This window comes from Arachis ipaensis, chromosome B01, assembly GCF_000816755.2.
Source record: "Arachis ipaensis cultivar K30076 chromosome B01, Araip1.1, whole genome shotgun sequence".
In the NCBI taxonomy this organism is placed as follows: Eukaryota; Viridiplantae; Streptophyta; class Magnoliopsida; order Fabales; family Fabaceae; genus Arachis; species Arachis ipaensis.
Genome location: NC_029785.2, coordinates 132446086 through 132470609, shown reverse-complemented (window position 1 = coordinate 132470609; position 24524 = coordinate 132446086). Strand labels below are relative to the sequence as shown.

The 24524-nt window shown below is 36.7% G+C and overlaps 1 protein-coding gene and 1 long non-coding RNA gene across 7 annotated transcripts in view; one reads left to right on the top strand and one right to left on the bottom strand.

Annotated features, from left to right (window-relative positions):
- LOC107639630 overlaps nt 1-22362 on the top strand; it is a 45241-nt gene extending 22879 nt beyond the window's left edge. For 3 of the 6 annotated variants that reach the window (XM_016343189.2, XM_021105507.1, XM_021105504.1), the window contains 36 exons: nt 43-363; nt 505-783; nt 915-1099; nt 5168-5276; nt 5350-5493; nt 5940-6215; nt 6571-7245; nt 7400-7606; nt 7803-7906; nt 8180-8475; nt 8619-8703; nt 9465-10160; nt 10253-10571; nt 10745-10903; nt 11024-11187; nt 11332-11512; nt 11601-11870; nt 11975-12181; nt 12495-12549; nt 12695-12825; nt 12917-13423; nt 13521-14324; nt 14449-14525; nt 15518-15971; nt 16066-16152; nt 16289-16444; nt 16534-16718; nt 17213-17737; nt 17991-18168; nt 18280-18422; nt 18505-18631; nt 19608-19829; nt 20097-20453; nt 21066-21224; nt 21336-21623; nt 21729-22362. In XM_016343189.2, the coding sequence (XP_016198675.1) occupies nt 43-363; nt 505-783; nt 915-1099; nt 5168-5276; nt 5350-5493; nt 5940-6215; nt 6571-7245; nt 7400-7606; nt 7803-7906; nt 8180-8475; nt 8619-8703; nt 9465-10160; nt 10253-10571; nt 10745-10903; nt 11024-11187; nt 11332-11512; nt 11601-11870; nt 11975-12181; nt 12495-12549; nt 12695-12825; nt 12917-13423; nt 13521-14324; nt 14449-14525; nt 15518-15971; nt 16066-16152; nt 16289-16444; nt 16534-16718; nt 17213-17737; nt 17991-18168; nt 18280-18422; nt 18505-18631; nt 19608-19829; nt 20097-20453; nt 21066-21224; nt 21336-21623; nt 21729-21872 (9276 nt within the window). In that variant the 3' untranslated portion in view covers nt 21873-22362. Of the gene's footprint in view, nt 1-42; nt 364-504; nt 784-914; nt 1100-5167; nt 5277-5349; nt 5494-5939; nt 6216-6570; nt 7246-7399; nt 7607-7802; nt 7907-8179; nt 8476-8618; nt 8704-9464; nt 10161-10252; nt 10572-10744; nt 10904-11023; nt 11188-11331; nt 11513-11600; nt 11871-11974; nt 12182-12494; nt 12550-12694; nt 12826-12916; nt 13424-13520; nt 14325-14448; nt 14526-15517; nt 15972-16065; nt 16153-16288; nt 16445-16515; nt 16719-17212; nt 17738-17990; nt 18169-18279; nt 18423-18504; nt 18632-19607; nt 19830-20096; nt 20454-21065; nt 21225-21335; nt 21624-21728 lie in introns of those variants that run through there. The other 3 variants (XM_021105508.1, XM_016343194.2, XM_016343199.2) reach the window with 2 other exon arrangements.
- Nucleotides 21796-24524, bottom strand: part of LOC110263752 — a 3466-nt gene continuing 737 nt past the window's right edge. Inside the window, exon 2 of the long non-coding RNA XR_002349581.1 lies at nt 21796-23828. This is a non-coding gene — a long non-coding RNA (uncharacterized LOC110263752). The remainder of the gene's footprint in view (nt 23829-24524) is intronic.

Here is a 24524-nt window from a genome sequence, read left to right as displayed (position 1 = left end):
ATGGACAATGTTATGTTTACATTTCTGATTGATAATTTTCAGATGTGTGTTCGAATGTCCAAACTGGAATTTTTCTGCAACCGACCAACTATTCTTGCTTTGATAAGCTTTGGCTTGGATATAAGCTCTGGAAATAAAGGGAAAAGCGATACAAGCACTATAGCCACTTCTCCTGAGCAAACTTCCATGAAGAAGGATAAGACTGATGAAAAAGAACGTGTTAAAGGATTGCTAGGTTTTGGTAAAGAGCGTGTAGTATTTCATTTAAACATGAATGTGGATAGTGTAACTATTTTTCTTAACACGGAGGATGGTTCTCAACTTGCTACCTTAGTACAAGAAAATTTCCTAGTGGATCTTAAGGTAATGGTATAACTTTTATTAGTTGATCTAGAATCCCCTTTTCCTTTGTGATTTTCTACATGGAATTCTTTTCATATTTACCTTAGAGGTGTTCTTTTTTTTCTGTCACCCATCTAAAAACTGAGATATCTTCTTGTCTAGGTTCATCCAAGTTCTCTTTCTATTTGTGGAACATTGGGAAATTTCAGACTTCGTGATACATGCCAAAAACCCCTCAAGTCAATGAACTGTTTGGAGATCCTCTATCTGTTCTCTTTTTATTCATTCCAAATTTTTAAGCTTTACTGTTGTACTTTTTCTTTTCAGTTCAAATTCAATTCGTATAGTGCTGGAGATGATGATTATGAAGGATATGCCTACAAACTGCAAGGTCAACTCTCAGCTGTTCGCATCGTTTTCCTTAATAGATTTGTGCAAGAGGTATGCTAAAAATCATTGAATTTCTTTAAAGCTGTTTGCATCATCTCTTGGTTCAGATTCCATTTGACATGAACCATCTGTTTGCAATACCTGACTTTATTTATTGAAGTAATATTATGATACCTATGCAGATAATGGTGTACTTTATGGAACTTGCCACCCCTCGTACAGAAGAAGCAATCAAACTTGTTGATAAAGTTGGAGGGTTTGAATGGTTGATTAAGAAACATGAAATAGATGGAGCTACCGCACTCAAGCTGGATCTTTTACTTGACACTCCAATTATCATTTTTCCAAGGGATTCACTGAGTAAAAAGTAAGTACAAGTTTTAACTTTCTTTATTATTATTATTATTATTATTATTATTATTAGGTGTCAAGCCTCAGTATAAACATGAAAATTTAGTAGGGTGTAAATTGCATTTCTAGGTGATGCATTATAAATCTGAACTTAGGATAACTGGGACTCTGGTGTTTAGCTGAACTGATATACACATTTGTGGGTATATTGCTAGTTTGCTACCATTGAATGATGTATATTTGGAAAAATGAATTCTCTTCTTTCATTGCATTTCAAAAGGAGAAAATAAAGTTTGAGTGAAAACAGAAGGCAAATGGAATCGAATTTATATCATATGTTATAGAGTCTAATATATGGTTAGTGGATTAGGTGAAGGTTAGCGTACAAGGTGAATGATTAGTGGAGATTAGTGGAGTTGTTAAGTGATTAAAATAGTTGTAATTATGACTATATATATGTGTATCAATTCTGGTATGATATCAAGGGAATACACACACATTTTCTTGAATCTCTGTTTGTAACATGGTATCAGAACCATGGTATCTGCCTTGAAGAACGGTGAAACTACTGTGTTTGGCCTTCTCTTCCGTGCATTTCTCCTTCCTATTTTGTCGCTGTTTGGATGCTTTCTCACCTCACCATTAGCTCACCCTCTCTCTCTCTTCTTTTCGAGTTTAATTAGCGAAAAACCACCCTCACCCGCCGCCAGCAGCTCATTGTCCATCTCCAAAAGCCATGCTTCTTTGAGTCACTTTTTGAGCCAGTTTCCGACGTTTTCACCCATCACCGAGCATACCATCGTTTTCTTGTGTCATTCCGAGTTGAACGAGCCCAACTACACCCTTTGCCATTGATGGGCGCGCCTACACGCTCCACCTGAAGGGGCTGCCTCGATCAAGCATAAGCTCCATCTCTTTCGTTCAATCTGTGTCGTCTTTCTTCACATTTTCGGTCATCTTACTGGCATTTTCTTCCACCACTGATCCCATCGTTCGACTCGTCTCGTTGTTCTAAGCCCAATGGACCCAAGATCGTCGCCGTCGGAGCTGTAACGCGCCTCCATGCGCCTCTCAAACTCTCCATGCGCCTCTCAAACTTTGCTGCCACCATCACTTCATCTTAGATTCCCAGATTGCACTGCAGCCGTTCGATCAGCATACGAATCAACGGCTCTGATTTCGAAGATTCTCCATCGTTTGATCCATGTGCAAATCAACGTCACAGATTCCACTTTCACCATGTCCGTCCCGGCTCGTTACCAGTGATCCGCCTGACCCTTTTGCGTGTTTGCCTGTGTCAACCCTACCGGGTCCGTGACCCGCATCCGCATTCAAACCGTGCCGCTGATGTCAGCATAATGCCGAGTCAGCGCGCTAACGTGGTTCTCTCTCCAATCAGGCTTTGCTATGTGTCTCCTTTCAGCTGACATGGCAGATCTAGCTGACTGCTGATGTGGCATCTTCGTGTGAATCCCTCCTAAGGTTTTTTGGTGTCCGCTTTTCTATTTTTCACTGTTTTTGCGATTTCCGCTCCGATCTTGCTGTTTTCACATTTTACAAGTATATTTACAATTCTCATGGAGAACCAGTTGCCTTTCAACCATTCCATTTGCACCATGTCATCGTCAGCTTTCATACAGTTTGCCATCTTTTTGGCAGTATTTTGGCAGTTCCCTGGCAATTCCGTCTGCATTTCTTTCTGGCAATTCCGTCTGCGCTCATTCCTGTTAATTTCTGCAATTTTCCTTATTCCGTTATTTTGAATAAGTTTTAAACTCAAGTTTCCACTCGAGTTTTAAGGGAATATTAGAGTATAATATGTGGTTAGTGGATTAGGTGAAGGTTAGTGCAGTAGGGGAATGATTAGTGTTGTTGTTAAGTGATTAAAATAGTTGTAATTATGAGTATATATATGTGTGTATCAATTGTGGAATGATATCAAGGGAATACACAAACACATTTTCATCAATCTCTGTTTGTAGCATCTTATATCATCCTCTTCCGTGTATGATATGCTCTTGGTTTACATTTTTCTCTCTTTTCTTACTCTCTCTTTTATTTAAACAGTTGTTTTATCAATGTAAAACATCGACTCTCCTAAGGTTATGTTTATGAGTTGGGATTTGGAGGGGAAGGATGGAAATGGAAGGGAACGGCCTAAAGAATAGAATGAACTTAACTTTACTCTTCATTACATGAGTAAAGTGTAAGATCCGGGTACCAATATAGCTACACTTGACAAATAATACAGAGAATAGAGTAGAATATAGTGTGTGGTAGAAGATACAGCAGAAGAATAAAGTAGAGAATAGAAGAAGATGGAATAGAAGCAGAGGAGCTGAATCATATTAGTTAGGTATCATTCTTGCGTCTGAAAATGTTAAGGAATGTAAGAAATGTGCAGAAAAGGAAGATACATGTAGCATTTGAGAGGCTACTACTTTCCTATGGGTTCTGTCCGGCCTAATCTCCAACCAAAGTCATGCTAAGTCTCTTCCCTCTTATAGATGCTCATTTTTCTCTCTCCTCTGATAAAATGGCCCCACTTGACTACTCTGCCAAATTGATAAGAGTTATTTACAAGAATTTTCCTCCGAAATACCCTCAATTTCTATTTCTTTCCCCTAAACCATAAGATTATGCTAGTTGAATGATAAAGGCCATGCATGATTTCGATATCTGCATATCTTTTGGGATCATGTTGATATTCAATGTTGCGAACTTGCGATGGGTGTAGGTTAACTTGAAATCAAAAGAGCCTTAAAGGAAGATTAAAGTTTTGGAATCTGGAAGCTTTTTAGGAGAAAGTTGAATTATAAAGGTCATGCATGGTTTCGATATCTGCATATCTTTTGGGATAATGTTGGTATTCAATGTTATGAGCCTGCAACAGGTCTAGGTTAACGTGAAAGCAAACGAGCTTTAAAGGAAGATTAAAGTTTTGGAATCTGGAAGCTTTTTAGGAGAAATACTTCATGATATCTTCCATTATAGCCTAACCACTCTTAACAGTAGAGTGACAACTGTCATATTCTCTAACTAACTTTCTCTAACTTGGCTAATATCCCAACATGCCCCCTCAAACTGAGGGGTGTAGCTTCTGTCCTCCGTTTGGTTCTGAATTTTAGAAAGGCACTGGCCGAGAGAGGTTTAGTCATGGTATCTGCCATTTGATCAAGTGAAGGAATGTGCTGCTGATGAACTTCCTTCTATGAGATATAATCTCGATCAAATGTACCACGGCTTATTTTCTACTTGACCAGGATAGGAGATTAGGACCTACGAAGATGCAGAATCCACTTGTGGAATTTCAATCATCAATGTCATTGCCCCAATCTGAGCCTGTTAAGCCATAGATTCTGTTCTCACTTTCCTTTGCTTTCTGAAATTGCAACCTGTAGTGTATACTTCCTGCCGAGTACCTCAATATCCTCTTTACTGCCTTCCAGTGACTCTCAAGTAGCTTATGCATAAATTGTGATACTTTATTCACTGCAAATGTGATGTCAGGTCTAGTGACCGTAGCGTACTTCAGGCCTCCTACCACTGACCTATACAAAGAGGCATCCTGAAATTCTATATCCCCATATGCAGAGCGCTTTAATCCCGAGGTCATTGGTGTTGGCATGGGTTTGGCTTCACTCATTTTGGCTTTTGCTAGGAAGTCTCCTATGTACTTTTTTTGTGAGAGCTGGATTGTTCCATTCAGCTGTTTTTCTGTTTCAATTCCTTGAAAATAGTTTAGTTCTGAAATTTAGAAAGGCATTGGCTGAGAGAGGTTTAGTCAAGGTGTCTGCCATTTGATCAAGTGAAGGAATGTGTCGCACATGAACTTTTTTAACTTGGCTAATATCCCTAACCAGTCCTGTTATATTTTCTACTCAATATCATTCTCAACCAATCATTTGGTGAGAAATATCTTTTTTCTCATCATTTAACTTTCCCTTTTTTTTCCCTTTTGTGTTTCCCCTACATCCAAACAAGGCATAAACCTTAAGCTAATTATGCTATAGAATATAGAGCATGGTTGGTTTTTATATCCGACAATTTGAGAATTGTAATCTCATTTCTTCTTGACTTGCAGCTTTATACAACTTGATCTGGGTATGCTACAGATTAAAAATGAATTCAGATGGCATGGATCTCGAGAAGAAGATCCTTCAGCTGTGCATATTGATATACTTCATGCTCAGGTATGCATCTGTTGCCATCTGTGCTATTGCTATTATATTTCTTTATATCTTTCTTACTCCAAGTTAACTGCAGATTCTAGGAATTAACATGTCTGTTGGAATTGATGGTTGTCTTGGAAAACCAATGATACGGGAAGGTCAGGGATTTGATATATTTGTCCGTCGAAGCTTGAGGGATGTGTTCAGGAAAGTCCCAAATTTTTCACTTGAAGTGAAGGTATGCTAGTGATTAATGTTTTCTTTCAGTTAAGCTTTCTTCAATGTGTCTAAATGAACCAGCAATCATGATGAATTATCAATTTTTGGCTCACATTACCTCTAAATGGAAAGAAGCCCTAATGTTTAATATCACCTTGTGCAATAAACTTTGTCTGCTTTGGTTTTATTGGATCACTTCTGTGTCAAATTGCTGGTCATAAGAAAAGCAAGTTAAAAAACGTATTTTGTAGCTTAAGAGTTGGTTAAATGGCCAGTGGGAAATTTATCTATTTCATTCCATAGTAATTAAGAATTATATTATACTTGTTTGATGTTGCTATGTGGAAGACAATGAAACTACCAATAAAAAAAAGTTGATAAGCAGAGAGTGCCAATAAAACATGCTGAAATTCTAATCTGACATTGTAACTAAATTTTCATTTGTTTTTATTACCTCTTATGCAGGTTGATTTATTGCATGTTATAATGTCTGATAAAGAATATAAGGTGATTTTGGATTGCACTTGCTGGAATTTAAGAGAACCACCACGGCTTCCTGCAAGCTTTCGTGGTGGAAGTTCTGATTCAAAGGATACCATTAAGCTTCTGGTGGATAAGGTTAATACGAATAGTCAACAACTGTTGTCACAAACCGTTACAATTATGGCGGTTGTGGTGAACCATGCCTTACTGGAGCTCTGTAATGGCACTGGTGGGGAATCACCTTTGGCTCATGTTGCTGTGAGTATTGATTATTACACACCTGAATTTATTTTTGTTTTAGTATTTGGCAATAGTCTTACACCAAACATGTCTAGTCCACAGAAGACTGCATTTTAACACTGGACCTATCCGAATCATAATGTATCCATTGTCAGATTTCATCAAATACTTTTCTTTGATATCAGTTTGAGTGTGCTTTACTATTTAGTTTTCTCACGTTCCTTCATTTTATACTACAATTAATCCTTTTGTATGGCATTTCTGATGTGTGTGTGTGTGTATATATATATATATCAGCTTGGTATGTCTGAATTAGATGTTCCTTTTGTTCTTATATATTTATTCTTATATATTTATTGCATATTTTTTGCAGATTGAAGGTCTTTGGGTTAACTATCGCATGACTTCTTTGTCAGAAACAGACCTCTTTGTGACAATTCCAAAATTCTCCATACTAGATGTCCGCCCTGATACAAAACCTGAAATGCGTTTAATGCTTGGATCATCTACTGATGCTTCCAAACAATCCGTTACCGGAAAAGTTCCCTTTGCATTAAACACGGGCAGCTTTCGAAGGACAATAAGTGATGCTGGAGTTGATGTTGATATGCCCATTTCAACAATGTTTCTGATGGATTGCAGATGGCGGATATCATCCCAATCGTTTGTGATTCGTGTGCAGCAGCCCCGGGTCCTTGTTGTGCCAGATTTTCTTCTTGCAGTGGCCGAGTTTTTTGTTCCTGCTCTTGGAGCACTAACTGGAAGAGAGGAAACAATGGATCCAAAAAATGATCCTATCAGCAGAAACAACAGCATTGTACTGATGGAATCAATTTACAAGCAGAAAGAAGATGTGGTGTACCTCTCCCCCTCTAAACAGTTAGTAGTCGATCATGTAGGTGTTGATGAATATGTATATGATGGTTGTGGAAAGGTTATTTGTTTATCTGTTGAAACAGACACAAAGGAAGCCCGCAACATAAGGTTTAGGCCAATTATAGTTATCGGGCATGGCAAGAAGTTACGATTCATTAATGTGAAAATTGAGGTAATATGCTTTCTGTTTATATTTGAAAGCACTCGAATATCATTCTCAAAGCTTTTTTCCGAACCCAAAACTTCCACAATATAATTAGTACTTGTGATATTTTACCCCAGTTGGTTCCTTATGGGATTCTTATACCTTTGTTATTTCTTTATAGAATGGTTCTCTTCTAAGGAAGTATACCTACCTGAGTAACGACAGCAGCTATTCAGTCTCTATTGATGATGGCGTTGACATTGTGGCTCCAGACATTTTGTCATCCGGTGATGAGAAAAGCCTTGACAACATGAATCAAATGTCAAGCACTTATACAGATAGTCAAAGTGAATCAGAAATGACTCGAAGTTTTACCTTTGAAACACAGGTAATATTCACACAAATTGTATGGATAGTGTGCATTAGTTGAAACGATTAAAGAAAAAAAGACCTTGAAAATTTTCTTGCTTTAATCACCCCCCCTACTCCCCTCTCCAACAAAAATGAAATAAAATAAAATAAAATAAAAAGCTACTGCTTCCTGTTGTTTGGTTGCCCTCTTGATGCTGTATTTTTGGTGTTAGGTTGTTTCTTCGGAGTTGACCTTCTATGACGGTACTAAGTCATTTCTGGATGATTCATCTTATGGCGAAAAGCTTATCCGTGCAAAGTTGGACATGAGCTTCATGTGAGATATCTTGGTGGACAGCCTTTAGTTTTATTTTGGGGGAATGATATGGTTTAGGTTTCTCATCCTAATTGAATTCTTATTTTATCAATAAAAAAGAAAGAATTCTCCATTTGGGAACAATTAAACCAATAGCTACTCTTTTGACATTCAGAGCTTTTTTTTTATTTAATTGTTCCCCAATCTGAACTGCTTTTACCAAGAATTTTCAAATTGTAATATCCCAATTTTTTCTTTTGATATGGCTTGTAACATTCTGTCCATTTGGAATAGGTATGCCTCTAAGGGAAAAGACTCTTGGATTAGGACCCTGGTGAAGGATTTTACTCTTGAGGCTGGCTCTGGACTTGTCATTCTAGATCCAGTTGACATATCTGGGGGATACACTTCTGTGAAGGATAAAACAAATATTTCTCTGCTGTCAACGGACATTTGTGTTCATCTTTCACTCAGTGCTGCTACTCTTATACTCAATCTGCAAAGTCAGGCATCCGCTGCATTAAGTTTTGGAAATGCAACTCCCCTTGTTCAATGTTCCAACTATGACCGAATTTGGGTGTCTGAAAAAGGTATTTTCCTAATTGAACAAAATACTTTGATCACATTCTTTCTCATACTAATCCTTCTCTAATCTTAGTTATGTACTTTAATGTTATATAGTGTACTCTATATCTGAGAGACAATGGACTAATTGGTATTCTTCACTCTGCAGAGACTGGGCCCAACAAAAATATTACCTTTTGGAGGGCTAGAGCACCTTCAAACTATGTTGTATTAGGAGATTGTGTGACATCAAGGTATATTCTATTTACTTGTTCCCAGATCTACCTTGTCTTCCACGTTAATATTCTTGATCATGCCCAAACAAAGTTCAGCAGCACTCAATTAGTCATTGATGAAGTTCTTGAAAGAAAAGTTTGCTATGAGATATCATTTAAGATGACAACTTATGTTCTTATTTCCCCTGTTGTCCAATTCTTCCTTTATACACTAAGTAAACAAAAAAAGGTCAGCATAGCAGAGAGACTCCCTGCACCTTTTTCATCACTTCGCAACTCTGTCAGTTGTAGCATCCCAAGATACTGAGTATTTACAAGTCATCTGGTGTTCAGAAGAAACTTGCAACCTTAATTGCGGAGGAAAGAGTAGTGAGAGCAGAAGAGTGGGGTTCTGAATTTCAGCATTTTATGATAATTAGCTCATTAACAAGTCTAATGTTTATTATTGAAATCAATTTTAGAATAGAATAAATAAAGAATGGTTTAAGAGCACTATAAAAGGAATTGTTTTCCTAAAAGTTATTAAAAAGATAACCTTTTTATATTTCTAATGCATTGAGTATATCAAAAACTTCAAATGTTTCTATTATTATACTATTACAATGTACCCTTAGGGCACAAGATAGCTAAATCCATGAAGAATATTGTTGTTCCATTTGTCACAGTTAATTTTGATGAGATAACTTTTTTTTTTGTAATGAAGATTGTCTTTATGTTTTCTTCTTCTGGTATATTTTAAATTCCTAGCAACGTTAATATATTTCTTGATGTCATGTCAGGCCGATTCCTCCTTCACAAGCTGTAATGGCAGTAAGTAACACATATGGCCGTGTAAGGAAGCCAGTCGACTTCTATCTTATTGGATCATTGCTGAAAATTTTAGGGCATGATGGTCCTGATGGCCACTCTATTTCTGGCAGTGATTGTTCTCTTTGGATGCCCATTCCGCCTCCAGGTTATGTAGCTCTCGGCTGTGTGGCCCATACTGGGAACCAACCGCCACCAAAACATGTTGTTCACTGCTTACGTTCTGATCTTGTAACATCAGCAGAATATTCAGATTGTTTGCATAATATCCCATCAAATGAACAATTTACATCTGTATTTAGTATATGGCGCCTTGATAATGCTGTTGGCTCTTTTTTCGCACATTTTTCAACTGGTCGCCCCCTAAAAGACAGCTGCTATGACCTAAATCATCTGCTTCTCTGGAATTCAAATCGAGCTCCTTTGATGGACCCCTTCTCAAGTTTTAATTCTGATAACGAAGATATTGAGGATACAAGAAAAAGTGTAACCACATCTGGTTGGGATATTGTCAAGTCCATATCAAAAGCAGCTAACTCCTATATATCTACACCAAACTTTGAAAGGATTTGGTGGGACAAAGGCGGTGACCTCCGCCATCCAGTCTCTATTTGGCGACCTATTGCACGTCATGGCTATGCTGTTGTGGGTGATTGCATCACTGAAGGGTTAGTCCTTGTTATTTTTAAAGTCCTTCCTGTTCATTCCTATTATCTATCTTTTATTTCACCTAATGACTTCCTCTTACCCTGCCTTTCAGCCTAGAACCTCCTGCACTTGGAATAGTCTTCAAGAGTGACAATCCTGATCTCTCTTCAAAACCTGTTCAGTTTACCAAAGTTTCCCACATTCTAGGGAAAGGGATTGAAGAAGTTTTCTTCTGGTATCCTATACCTCCACCAGGTTATGTTTCTTTGGGATGTGTTGTCTCCAGAACAAATGAACCACCAAGTGCAGATTTGTTTTGCTGCCCAAGAATGGATCTAGTCAGCCAAGCAAACATTCATGAGGTGCCCCTTTCAAGATCTTCAAGTTCAAGGGCTCCTCAATGCTGGAGCATATGGAAAGTAGAAAACCAGGTTAATTTTAACTTGCTTCAAATACTTAATTCTAGATAATTTTGGCTTAATGACTTTCTAAAGTTTATATATATAATATGTATATGCTAGGAAAATCTTCTGGCAATGCTATTTTTGCATCTCTTAAACCTATGAAAGAATAAAACACTTATTATCATCCTATATACTTGCAGGCGTGCACTTTCCTAGCTCGTTCTGACCTTAAAAAGCCATCAAGTCGTTTGGCTTACATAATTGGTGATTCTGTGAAACCAAAGACTCGAGAAAACATAAATGCTGAGCTGAAGCTAAGATACTTTTCTCTGACAATTTTGGACAGCTTATACGGAATGGTGTATTTTCTACACCTGTTAAAAATATTATTTCATTCTTTCAGAATTATTTACTAATAATTATAAGTCCTTCTCATTTTTCCCTCATAATAAGAATGTTCATTTTCAACCGCCTTTCAGATGAGGCCTCTATTTGACACTACAATTACCAATATTAAGCTTGCAACACATGGTGGACTGGAGGGGATGAATGCAGTTCTGATTTCTTCAATTGTTGCTTCAGCCTTTAATGCTAAATTAGAGGCATGGGAACCTTTTGTGGAGCCATTTGATGGAATATTCAAGTAATAGATTGTTATAAGCTATTTTTTATTCAATTTCTTAACTGCAAATGTATACTGAGTTCAGTTTCTTCTCTTAATTTTAATCTTGACCTATTCCTGGCTAGAATATGCTTTAGGTAGATGATACCTTTTCAATTTGTTTAGGTTTGAAAGTTATGATACGAACGTACAATCAGAATTTGGAGTTGGTAAGAGAATTCGAATGTCTGCTACCAGTATCTTGAATGTCAATATCAGTGCAGCAAGTCTTGATACCTTTGTGGGGAGCATTCTTTCATGGAGAAGACAGATGGAACTTGAAGAGAAAGCATCAAAGTTAAATATGGTCAAATTCTGAATCCTTTGTTCATTTAGCTTATTAGCTTTTAAACTTTATCCTTTCTAGAAGCCTAACTAACTGTTTGGCTATCCAGGAAGCTGGTGATCAACAAAGCAAAGGAGAGGATACAGCTTTTTCTGCACTAGATGAGGATGACTTGCAGACTGTGGTTGTAGAAAATAATCTTGGGTGTGATATTTTTGTTAAAAAAGTTGAGCACAATGTAAATACAGTTGACAAACTGAACCATGGCGATTGTGCTTCTGTGTGGATCCCACCTCCAAGGTTTTCAAATAGATTAAATGTTGCAGATGAATCTAGAGAAGCACGTTATTATGTTGCTGTACACATTCTGGAGGCCAAGGTTGTAATATGCTGGAATGGTTTCTACAAAATTTTAATCACATTCCTTGTTCCCCTCCCCACCATGATTGCAAAATTGAAATCGAATCTTCCAAATTTTTGCAGGGTTTATCTCTCATAGATGATGGTAATAGCCATAACTTCTTCTGTGCTTTGCGTCTCGTTGTAGACAGTCAGGCGTCAGAGCAGCAAAAGCTTTTTCCCCAGAGTGCAAGAACAAAGTGTGTGAAGCCTGTAGTATCACAAATTAGTGATCAGGATGAAGGCACAGTGAAGTGGAATGAACTTTTCATATTTGAAGTTCCTCGAAAGGTATTGTGTGATTAATATTGTTTTACTCGTTGTTCACTTAAGTATTATTGTGTGCTTATCTTCTGAAGATATTGGCTTTGTCAAAAGGTCGTTTTCACTAAAGCATCACTCATGTCTATTATTATCGTCGTTATTTTAAATTCAATTGCTGGCTATATTGCCTGTCGAACTGCCTCCATTTTTTGTCCTTAAAGGTTTTTAAATAGCAAATTTCCATCCCCACTCCTCCAATATATACCTTTATACTTTATCAGTTTCACTTTTTTTCTTGTGTATGTTATACTTATTATCATCATTGATAAATTTGTTACAGGCACCTGCTAAGTTGGAAGTGGAGGTTACCAATCTTGCTGCCAAAGCTGGAAAAGGTATGTCTTGAATGTGCACAGGTTTAGTTTATTTGATTAACAGTTAAACTTTGCATATGCTAGTCTTTAATTCGATAGTGGGGTGTGTTTTCTTCCAACTGTGATTATTTTCCTTTTTCTTTGGCACTTGTGCATTATCATACAGGGGATGTGGTGGGTGCATTGTCTTTTCCTGTTGGACATGGGGCAAATATTCTAAGGAAGGTTGCTTCCACAAGAATGTTTCATCAGTCTTATGATGTTCAGAGTATTCGATCATATCCACTTAGTAAAATGGTTAGTTGCTATTACTTTAATTGTTATGCAGGTGTCTTTTCAATAGTTAATTTTCTATAATTTTATTGCTTCTTTCCTGTTCACTTTGCAGGTCCAACAAAGCAATGCTGAAGCAATAAACGAGGGATTCCTCTTTGTTTCAACTTCTTATTTTGAAAGAAACACAATTGCTAAGCATCAAAAAGACATGGAAAGTTTGAATGATGTTGACAGGGAAATAGGTTTTTGGGTAGGGCTTGGCCAAGAGGGTGAGTGGGAGAGCATTCGCTCATTGCTTCCACTTTCAGTGGTTCCAAAATCATTAGAGAATGAATACGTTGCTATGGAAGTTCTCATGAAAAATGGAAAGAAACATGTCATTTTTAGGGGTCTTGTTACAGTTGTGAATGATTCAGATGTTACATTGAATATTTTGACCTCACGTTCATCTCATGGTATTGACCCCTCACCTGGAGCGTACAGTTCTAATACTGTAGTGGAAGAGGTCTTTCAAAATCAGTACTATCAGCCATCATATGGTTGGAGTAACAATTGGCCATTGACAGAACATGATGCTCCTGGTCACTGGAGCACAAGGGACTTCTCGTACTCATCTAAGGTTTGTGTGTGTGTGTGTGTGTGATTTTTCTGCTAAGAGTTACTAACTTATTCTACCATCATTGTGCTTAAATCCTTTTATTTTTATCATTTTGCAGGACTTCTTTGAACCTCCACTTCCACCTGGGTGGAAATGGACATCAGGCTGGTCCATAGATAAGTTTCAGTATGTTGACAAGGAGGGGTGGGCATATGGGCCTGACCTTAAAAACTTACAATGGCCTCCTACTTCTTCAACATTTTCGACAAAATCATCTTCTGATGTTGTTCGTCGGAGACGTTGGATTCGTACTAGACAAAACTTTTCGGATCAAGGTAAAGAATACATACAAAGTGGTGCGAGTACCTTACACCCTGGTGCTTCTACTGTTTTACCTTTGAGAAGTACATCCAAGAACTCTAACCACTATTTGCAAGTTCAACCGAACTCCAACAGTTCTATGCCATCATACTCATGGGGATGTGCTGTAGCTGTTGGTTCAACTTACATGTATAGCAAAGACCAACCAGTGGATCAAAGTTCCAGACGTAATTCTGCAACATCCAATTGTTCAATGAATCTAAATGAGCTTGAGAAGAAGGATATACTTTTGTGCTGTAATCCCAGCAGCGGAAGCAAACAATTATGGCTTAGTGTGGGTATAGATGCGACAGTTCTTAATACTGAACTAAACGCTCCTGTTTATGATTGGAGAGTATCTGTCAACTCCCCTATTAAATTGGAGAATCGGCTTCCTTGCCCTGCTGAGTTTTCAATCTCTGAGAAAACAAAGGAAGGACACTGTGTAGAGCAGCATCAAGGTGTCGTATCTTCTCGGCAGAGTGTACATATCTATTCAGCTGATATTCGGAAACCTTTATACCTTACTCTGTTTGTGAAAGGAGGCTGGGTAATGGATAAGGTAATAGTTAACTTAGCTCTGCATATTCTTAAGATTATGATTAAGAATTCTGTTATCTGAAAGGGTTTTATTTTTCAATCATAATTGTTCTACCTTCATTTTCATTGTTGATACCTTCGTTCAGGATGCTATTCTTGTACTGGATCCTTCTTTCGCCAATCATATCTCATCTTTTTGGATGGTTCATCCAAAGAGTAGAAGGTATGTAATCAGATTTTTATATGTGACTTATTCTACTTGCACTATATTAACTACCTTCTGATAATCAAATAGTTTATTTATATTTTGTTAATTTTTTTGGTAGAGGTGAAATAATCGACCTTTGTCCTTTCAACATCCTTTTCATTATTATGAGATGTGGCTGTTAAATTGTTATACTTAATTTGTGTATGGAACTGGAAACGAAGGACACAACTAAGTAGTAATTGACTATTCTTGAAACTATGCATGCTTTATTTGCTAATGGACTATGTATGATTTTGACTTTGTTGTGTAACCTGAGAACTGAAGCAATTCTGCCACGCTTGTTTGTCTCATGCATCTCTTATTTATACAAGTTAAATATGGTACTGAATTCTATCATACTCCAAGATCCGATCCGTTCATTAACATTCTGCTGCCAGGTTCATGCAAAAATCAGAACTCTATATCAACGTACAATGCCAATCCCTAGAACAATACCGAGTCAAGCCATCAAAATCCTATTGCCCTTATATTGGTTGCACTGCTTCATTGATATGAATTAACATTCTTTATACTATATTTTTTGTAGAATTAGATAATTTAATGTGTAAAATTATGAGATTATGCTGGGATGTTATTCTCTATGGTAGTATCAATGTAGTTCTAAGATGGATGCTTTTTTCTATGTTGTTGCAATGGATGACATGACAATTCTATATGAAACTTAAAAACTTATAATGTCATTCATTCACTATAACACTATTTTTGGTGCTCTTTTTATATATTATAATAGATTGGAATTAATTTCTGGAGCTTGATGATCTCCGAGCAAACTTAAGTAGCTCTCATATTTTATGTTCCATTGGGTGTGTGTGTGTGTTCACGTGCTAATTTCAACTCTAATTATAAGCTGTACTTTACACATTGTTCAACAGAATTGTTGTTTACTCGAATCTTTTCAGGATCCATTTTTATTTTAGCATCTGTCTTCTCTGATATCATATATGCAGGAGATTGCGCTTGAGCATTGAACTTGATATGGGTGAAACAAGTACCGCACCAAAAACCTTAAGACTTTTTGTTCCTTATTGGATTGTCAACGATTCTTCTTTACTGTTGGCATATCGTGTGGTGGATGTCGAAACTCTTGAAAATACAGAGGCAGACTCTGTCGTACTCTCTAGAGCAGCTAAGTCTGCCAGAACTGCCTTGAGAAATCCCATAAGCTCATTGGATAGGAGGCACTCTAATTCAAGGGGGAATCTACAAGTTCTTGAAGTAATTGAAGACAGCAGTCCATTCCCTAGCATGCTTTCTCCACAAGATTATGCTGGTCACAGTGGAGCTGCAATGTTTCAGTCTCAAAAGGATGCATACTTGTCACCGAGGGTGGGCCTTTCTGTTTCTCTCCGCCATTCTGAAATTTACAGTTCTGGGATTTCTCTGCTTGAACTGGAAAACAAGGTGATATTAATTAATGAAAAAATCAGGTGCTCCATCATTGTTTCAATGCGTTAATAACCCCTCAAGTTTAAAATTTTCATTAAAACTCTTGCAGGAAAGGATTGACGTAAAGGCTTTCAATTCTGATGGATCTTACTACAAACTTTCTGCATTGTTGAACATGACTTCAGACAGGACAAAGGTTAGATTGTCCGTACTGTTACTTTACTTTATCTTGTTATTATCATTGTTGGCTGCTATTGCATGTTAGGTGGTCAGTTTTCTGCCACACAGTATACTATTTGTATACGCAACTTACGTCGCTATTTGATGTTCAGGTGGTTCATTTCCAACCACACACAATCTTCATTAACAGGGTTGGGTGTAGTGTTTGCCTGCAACAATGTGACACACAGTCAGCTCTATGGATTCATCCCGATGATCCTCCAAAACCGTTTGGGTGGCAAACATCAGCCAAAGTTGAACTTTTGAAGGTATGTGTTTAACTTATTTTCAATTGGTCAGTCTGAATGACCTGCATTGCTTGTTTTTATATCTTACGTAGGATCCCCCTTTACTTTAGTTGCGTGTTGATGGCTACAAATGGAGTGCCCCATTTAGTGTTAGCTATGAAGGTGTAATGCGCATTAGCTTAAATAAAGAAGCTGGAGGCGATCCAATGCAACTAAGAGTAGCTGTCAGAACTGGTGCCAAGAAGTCACGCTTTGAAGTTATTTTTCGTGCAAATTCATTGAGAAGTCCATACAGGTTTTTATTCTCACTCTCCCTCTCCCTCCCTCCCTCCCTATGAATAATCATTTTTATGCAATTTTAAACATTGAAAGGAAAAAAATAATAAACACATGGGTGTGACTTGTTCTCTAATTTCATATTTAGTTACGTATTAAAATTGAGTAGACCTTACTTAACCACAAAGGATAGTTTATCAGGGATGGGTTGCCCAAGGTTTTAGGAAGGCTGTAGACATCTTTTTTCTAGGCTATGTACAATATGCACACCATACGTTCAGGACTGGATATTTGAAGCATGCAGTCTGCGATACTGGAAATCTTGGGTTGCCCAGTAGCATATTAGAATTTAGTGGCCTTGCTCAATCCTAGACACAAGCTCAAGGGGGTGAGCGTAGCCTACCATTATAAAGGCTATCACGGCCATATCCCAAGTCAAGTAGGACTTCTAATACAGCCTTCTCATTCCTAGTGTTGGACATTTGACCATTCTTGTTTTGTGACTGTTGACAGAATTGAAAATCGCTCCATGTTCTTGCCCATTCGCTTTCGTCAAGTTGATGGGACAGCTGATTCTTGGCAGCTGCTGCTTCCCAATTCAGCTGCTTCATTTCTGTGGGAAGATCTTGGTAGGAGACGTTTATTGGAACTCTTTGAAGATGGCACTGACCCAATGAAATCACTAAAGTATGATATTGATGAAGTTGCTGATCACCAGCCGACCCAAACAGGAGATGGACCAACTAAAGCCATGCGTGTTACTATTTTAAAGGAAGAGAAAATCAACGTTGTTAAGATAAGTGATTGGATGCCCGAAACTGAACCTGCAGGAGTTCTTGGCAAAAGGCATTTATCAGCAATGAGTGAATCTCAAAAGCAACAACTAACGTCTATTTCCAATTCTGAATTCCACATCAATTTTGATCTTGCTGAGCTTGGGATATCAATTATTGATCATACTCCTGAGGAAATTTTGTACCTTTCTGTCCAGAATCTTGTTCTGGCATATTCTACTGGTTTAGGATCTGGAATTAGCAGGTAAATTTTTTCGTTTCAGTTGTTTCTTACATTTTGGTTAGTCTTTGGGAATTGGTTATTTGTCTTCAATTTTTTAGTTTCTCAGGTTTTGTGGTGAAAATATAGTTTAAATCCACTATCCAGTCAACCAATACAACGTGCTAACCAGGATTTAAATCAACTATACAAGGCTTTTTTTAATTATTTTTTGGGATTGGTTTTCCATTATCTAGTCATTTAAATTTTTGTAAATACAATTTATGTCTTGTTCCAGATTCAAACTCAGAATGGGTGGGTTACAAGTTGACAACCAATTGCCATTAACTCCAATGCCAGTTCTCTTCAGACCACAGAGACTTGTGGCAGAAATTGATTATATCCTGAAATTTTCAGTGACGATGCAATCAGATGGATCATTGGATCTGTGTGTATATCCTTACATTGGTCTTCATGTGAGCATTGCCATGTTATAATTATTATTCAGCAAACTGTATGCCGAATTCCATTTTATTATTAATTATGAGACTCTAATTTTTTTTTTTTTACTGATTTCTTTTAAACAGGGGCCAGAAGGTTCTGCCTTTTTAATAAACATTCATGAACCAATTATTTGGCGCCTACATGAAATGATTCAAGTGGTGAAGCTTGGTAGGCTGACTGATTCTCAAACTACTGCTGCATCAGTTGATCCAATCATTCAAATTGGGTATGCAGGAATCTCTTTTCAAATTGTATTTTTTATGTGTTGTGTTTCTGGGAAATGAATATGATATTGCCTTCAATTACAGTGTCCTTAATATTTCGGAAATTCGATTCAAAGTGTCAATGACTATGTCACCAAGTCAAAGGCCAAGAGGTGTGCTTGGTTTCTGGGCATCCTTGATGACTGCATTGGGTAACATGGAAAATATGCCAGTAAGCATTAACAGTTTTTTCTCTAGTTTCTAGTCAGCCTTAGAGTAAAATTGTCCTAGTTATAAATGTGTACTCCTCTTCTATCAAAATAATCTATTATCTATTATCTATTACATATATTATGAGGATTCTCCTTTCTTGGTGTCAAATATGTATTTTTTTAAAAAAAAATCCCCACTCTTCATATTTAATTATTCCTCTCCTTATAAAATATTTTTTTCAATGGACTCAAGTCCAAAACCATAGGTTTGCGTTTTCATTTTCTGTTTTCATTTCCAGTGTTTTCTGTATTTTGGATTTTGGGAAGGAAAAAGTGAAAACAGTAAAAACAATAAAATCCTGTTTTCTGTTTTCACCTCCTGTTTTCACTTTTTCCTTCACAAAATCCAGAAAACAGAAAAACACTGAAAATGAAAACGCAAATCAAACGCATCCTAATGTATTTAGCTTCTTGACCAATCCTATATTAGTTATTAGGGTTAAGTACGATTTTGGTTCCTAAAGTATATGCCGAAAATTTTTTTCGTCCCCAATCTTTTTTTGTATACAAAATCGTCCCTAAGGTTTAAAACCAAGTGTTAAAATCGTCTTTTTTACTTAAATCTTAAAATTTTGGATTAAATTACCCATAACAAAAAAAAATTATAAAATAAAAAAAAAGGGAAAAATAAGAAGAGTGCTTATGCTCCTGTGAAGGAAAAAGGGAAGAAGAAGAAAAAGCTATCCACGATCCACCTCTGCCTCCGCTTCCACCGCCAAAAATTGAAAACCAAGTTAAACCATAAGGACGATTTTAAAACCAAGTTAAACTTTAGGGACCATTTTGTATACAAAAAAAGGTTGGGGCCGAAAAAGAATTTTTTACCTATACCTTAAAGACCAAAATTATACTTAACCCTAGTTATTATTACAGACATTATTTTTAATATATATTGATAATCCGCTAATAATAATAATAATAATACTCCTCAACCAGGTGAAGATAAACCAGAAGTTTCATGAGAATGTGTGCATGAGGCAGAGTTCAATGATTAGTATGGCTGTATCAAATATCAGGAAGGATCTTCTAGGCCAACCACTTCAGCTTCTCTCAGGTGTTGATATATTGGGCAATGCAAGTAGTGCACTTGGACACATGAGTAAAGGAGTTGCTGCATTGTCTATGGATAAGAAGTTCATTCAAAGTCGGATGAGACAGGTTCAATTTACACTTGATTATTGTATGTTTAATCTGATAGGTTGTAACTTCACTAGAAAATTAATCTTTTACAATAGAAAACATGTTGACTACTTCACTGCAATATTTTTCCTGTTTCTTCTTTTATATTTAGGAGGATTCCCCATCATCCGTATCTTATGAAATTTCTTTCTGTTTCTTTCAATAAGATTCCTTTTCTATATGTCATGGCATGTGCACTGGTTTGTTATGATGCTGATGCCTATGGTTAATGTAAATGTGTGGCAGGAAAGCAAAGGTGTGGAGGATTTTGGGGATGTTTTAAGAGAGGGAGGCGGGGCATTAGCTAAAGGTTTGTTCAGAGGGGTAACTGGTATTTTGACAAAGCCTCTTGAAGGTGCAAAATCTTCTGGCGTTGAGGGTTTTGTTCAGGGTGTTGGGAAGGGGATTATAGGGGCAGCAGCACAACCAGTTAGTGGAGTTCTAGATCTTCTGTCAAAAACGACAGAAGGTGCCAATGCTATGAGAATGAAAATTGCATCCGCTATAACATCTGAAGAACAACTTCTCCGGAGGAGACTGCCACGCGTTATAGGTGGGGATAATTTGCTTAGACTATATGATGAGTACAAAGCTCAAGGACAGGTATGATAGGTTTTACTTGCTAAGGATCACAACTAAATCAATCAGTTCACTACATTCATGTACACCTAAGTTTTGTTTTTTTTTTGTTTTTTTTTTTTGCTCCTTCATAAATTAAGAGGTTATTAGTTTTTATTTAGTTATTAAAAATTTTTTCAAAAATTTGTTCTTCATGTTCATCTTGACCTTCAAGTTGTTCTTAGTCGTTCTCTTCGTTTTGATCAAAAAATTTTAAGTTTGGCGTCATTTTATTGTTTTTCTCTTTCCTCATTTAATTCAAAAATATCTTTTCTCTTTATTTTTAATTGAGTTTTCGAAATTTGCAAAAAGGGTTATTGGGTTATTGAGAATTTAGTAAGAGTTCATTTTTCCTTTTTCTTCTTATATCTCGCCTATTACCAAGGCATAAGCCTTGTCTCCAACATTTAGGAAAGCTTCAATTTTGTCCCAAATGTTTTCTTATTTTCTTTTATGCTTTTGTCCTTATGCTTTCATTTTCCCCGTCCCATAAGCAAAATCTAACTTATAAACAAAGCTTATCCCTCCTTCCCCCCAATATTAACCTTCCTCTGGGTGCCCAGTTTGTGAACGATTGCCATATGCTGTATTGTGTAGGTCATATTGCAGTTGGCAGAATCAGGCTCATTTTTCAGCCAGGTTGATCTTTTTAAAGTTCGAGGAAAGTTCGCCTTAACTGATGCTTATGAAGATCACTTCATGCTTCGAAAAGGGAAGATTCTCATGATCACTCATCGACGATTGATACTATTGCAAGTACGTATCCATGATCGACAAGAGTGAATAAAAACCCACCATATTCTTGAATGATTCCCACTTATGTTACTACCTTCACTTATTTCTTACCATTTTCATTGTCATTTTCAGCAACCATCCAATGTTATCGGTCAGAGGAAGTTCATCCCAGCAAGGGATCCGTGTTCAATACAGTGGGATATACGGTGGGACGACCTTGCTACGATGGAACTTACTCATGGTAAAAAGGACAACCCCAAATCCCCTCCAACCCGTCTCATTTTGTATTTGAAGTCTAGAACATTAGATACCAAAGAAAACGTTCGCATTGTAAAATGCATCCCTGAATCCCATCAAGCTCTTGAAGTTTACTCTTCAATAGATCGTGCATTTCACACTTATGGTCCAGGGGCATCAAAGGTAACATGAATTTCATCTCTGGATTCTTGTCATTGTTCCAATGTTTACGCACAGCACAATATTACTCGGTTTTGTGATTTGATTCTTTTGCACCGATATTCTCAGGTAACACTGGCAAAGAATGCGAAAAAGCCTTATTCTCCGCATGTTGAGGGCTCTAAATTTGATTTAACACTGAAAGAGGTGACGCCTGGATCAACTCCAGTCTCTTCAATCTTTGGAAGCAGCAGTTCCCGTCGCTATAGCTGAGTTTTTGCTCTACATTCAGCATAATCGATCAAAAACCCTTCTCTCAAACTGCATCCCCCAAACCCTCTATTCACAAAGTTATTCGTATCACAGTCGTCCTCCTCATTCTTACATTCATTCAATACAAGAGAGAGATATATATGAGCCCAGTTCCCCTTCAGCTTAAGAGGTGGATCATCTCAGAAGTTGACTTGGTGAGGACCTGTTTGCTGAAGGAATGAGTTCTTCCGACTGGTGAGGTATTTGAGGTGGCAGCTTTTTTCCCTCGGATCTCACTGCTCTGCCATAGCATAATGTCCAGCAATTATTGTATTTTATTATAGATCGAAATAGTTTACGCTGTACATATATACATATATATATATATATAATCATAGCTCTGATAGTAATAGGAGATACCGATAGCTTATTGAGAAACAAAATTATTTCTTGCTGCATAGAATTAATCATTCATAGCAAATACATAAAAGCTTATTACCCCAAAATAAAATATGATAGCCAAGTATAGAATCATACATGCTGCAATTAGATTAGCGAGGGGGAAACTACTGGCAAATAAAATTTGTTTATCAATGATGCTGATAATCTTTGTGTGTTTGGAAAATGAATTCGTCCGAGTATGTTCGATGATACAAATTGACTACGTGCGGGATATTTATCTGTTTTCTCTTGTGATAGCAAAAGATGCACTAAACTATTTTGGGTGGTGGAAGAAGAAGAAACTTCTCTACATACCCAGGATATTAAAGTTTTATTATGAGTAAAATTTATTTACACCAACTGTCTATGAAAATTAAATTCTATTACAAAATAGAAGTAAATACTAAATTGGCATTCGAAAGATTTTGGTGTGGACAAAATGAACCTGATTTTTGTTATTGACAATAATTTATGAAAGATTTTAAAATTTGACAAAATCACCCAATCATGAAAGGGTGATGTCACAGCGAATGGAAAACGCTGATGTGGCTGTTGAAAGAGGGCTCCCGATGATGGTAGAGAGCTCCGGTGGTGTTTCCAGCGACCTTCTTCATGTTCGTTGCTACGTCTCCTTCTGCCATGGCAGCTAAAGAAGACCGCCATGACACGTCGCTGCACCTCGCCGTGTTCTTCGTGTTCGATGCTTCTTCAGCACGCCGTTGCGTCCCCTTCCACCATGGTAGTATCTCATCATATTCTCGTGTTTGCCACTTCTTTTTCACGGTGCGTCTCTTCCGCGTTCCCTCCGTCATGGTAGCACCTAGTCATTGCGTCCCCTTCCGCCATAGCAAAGAAGTTTAGGAGCTATTTTGTCAATAGCAAAAGTCAGGTACTATTTTGTCAGCGCCAAAATCTTTCGAGTACCAATTTAGTATTTGCCTCTACAAAGTATATACACCGTTAAAGTTGCAAATTATTAACAAACCATTTTCTAGTTATCTTTGCTGGTTACCTCTTAAATACGATGTTAACAGTGTTATTCCTTCTTAAACGTGGATTGAATCACTGCGGGTTTTAAATTATTTTTTTTTTAGTTATTTGATAACAAAATATCCATAACTCTACAAATAATCATGGGAAAAAAAGAAAAATACTAAAGTGTTAATTGATTGTGAAAAGAATATGCTAGAATGAATTTTAGGGTTATAACCAGAATATATTTTTGTAAGATATATAACCCATAATCATATCAATTAGACAATAAAGCTAGGCACTCAAGTTTTTTTAAACCAGGTACTCAACCAAGTCACAATGCACTTCTTTGGACATATGTATATAGGCATGCTTCTTCTTCTTCTTCTTTTTCTTCCTACTTCTTCTCTTTCTTCTCTTTCATTATCGTCGTCATCATCTTCTTCTTTTTTTGTTCTTCTTCAACGTCGTCTTCTTTTTCTTTTGTTTGATTTATTCCCCTCCTTTTTCCTTCTCATCCTCCTTCATTATTATCGTCGTCGTCGTCTTCATCTTCTTCTTCTCCTATATTTTCAGAAAATTAGAGTACAGAAATTTTGATTCACAGAGTAAAATATTTTAATGCACAACACATAAATATTTAAATGGTCATATGTTAATATATTGACACACAACTAACAAAATACATACAACGCAGAAATTTTGGTACACAACACAATTTTAAAAGACTACATATTCAAAACATTAACACCCAACCAACAATATACATACAACACAAATTTTTTACGCATAACACATAAAATTTTGATGCATAACAAAAAAAGTTGATGAACCACATGTTCAGAATATTGACTCATCCAGCCAATAAATTATATTTGTAACAAAAATTTATGTGTATGTGCAAAAATTTATGTGCTATGTGTACAAATTTCTATGTTATATTAATAAAGTTTTTGCTGTATGTAAAAATTTTTGTGTTATGTATTAATTTTTTATGAGAAAAGTCATTAAGTTTGTGTACTTTTTAACGAAAACTTTTTTGTTGAAGAAGTGCTAAAAAAGAAAAAGCGATAATGAATACTTGTGTTTCTTTTGTTAAATTTGTGCTAACTTGATTGGATTTGGCTAAAAAAAATCTTATACTCTTTTATGTATTAGATAAACTAATTGAAGTCTCACCAAATATAAAATAAAAAGCATTCAGATAACTAACTATGATTAGATGATTAATCATATATGGCATTGATTTTTTTTTTAGAA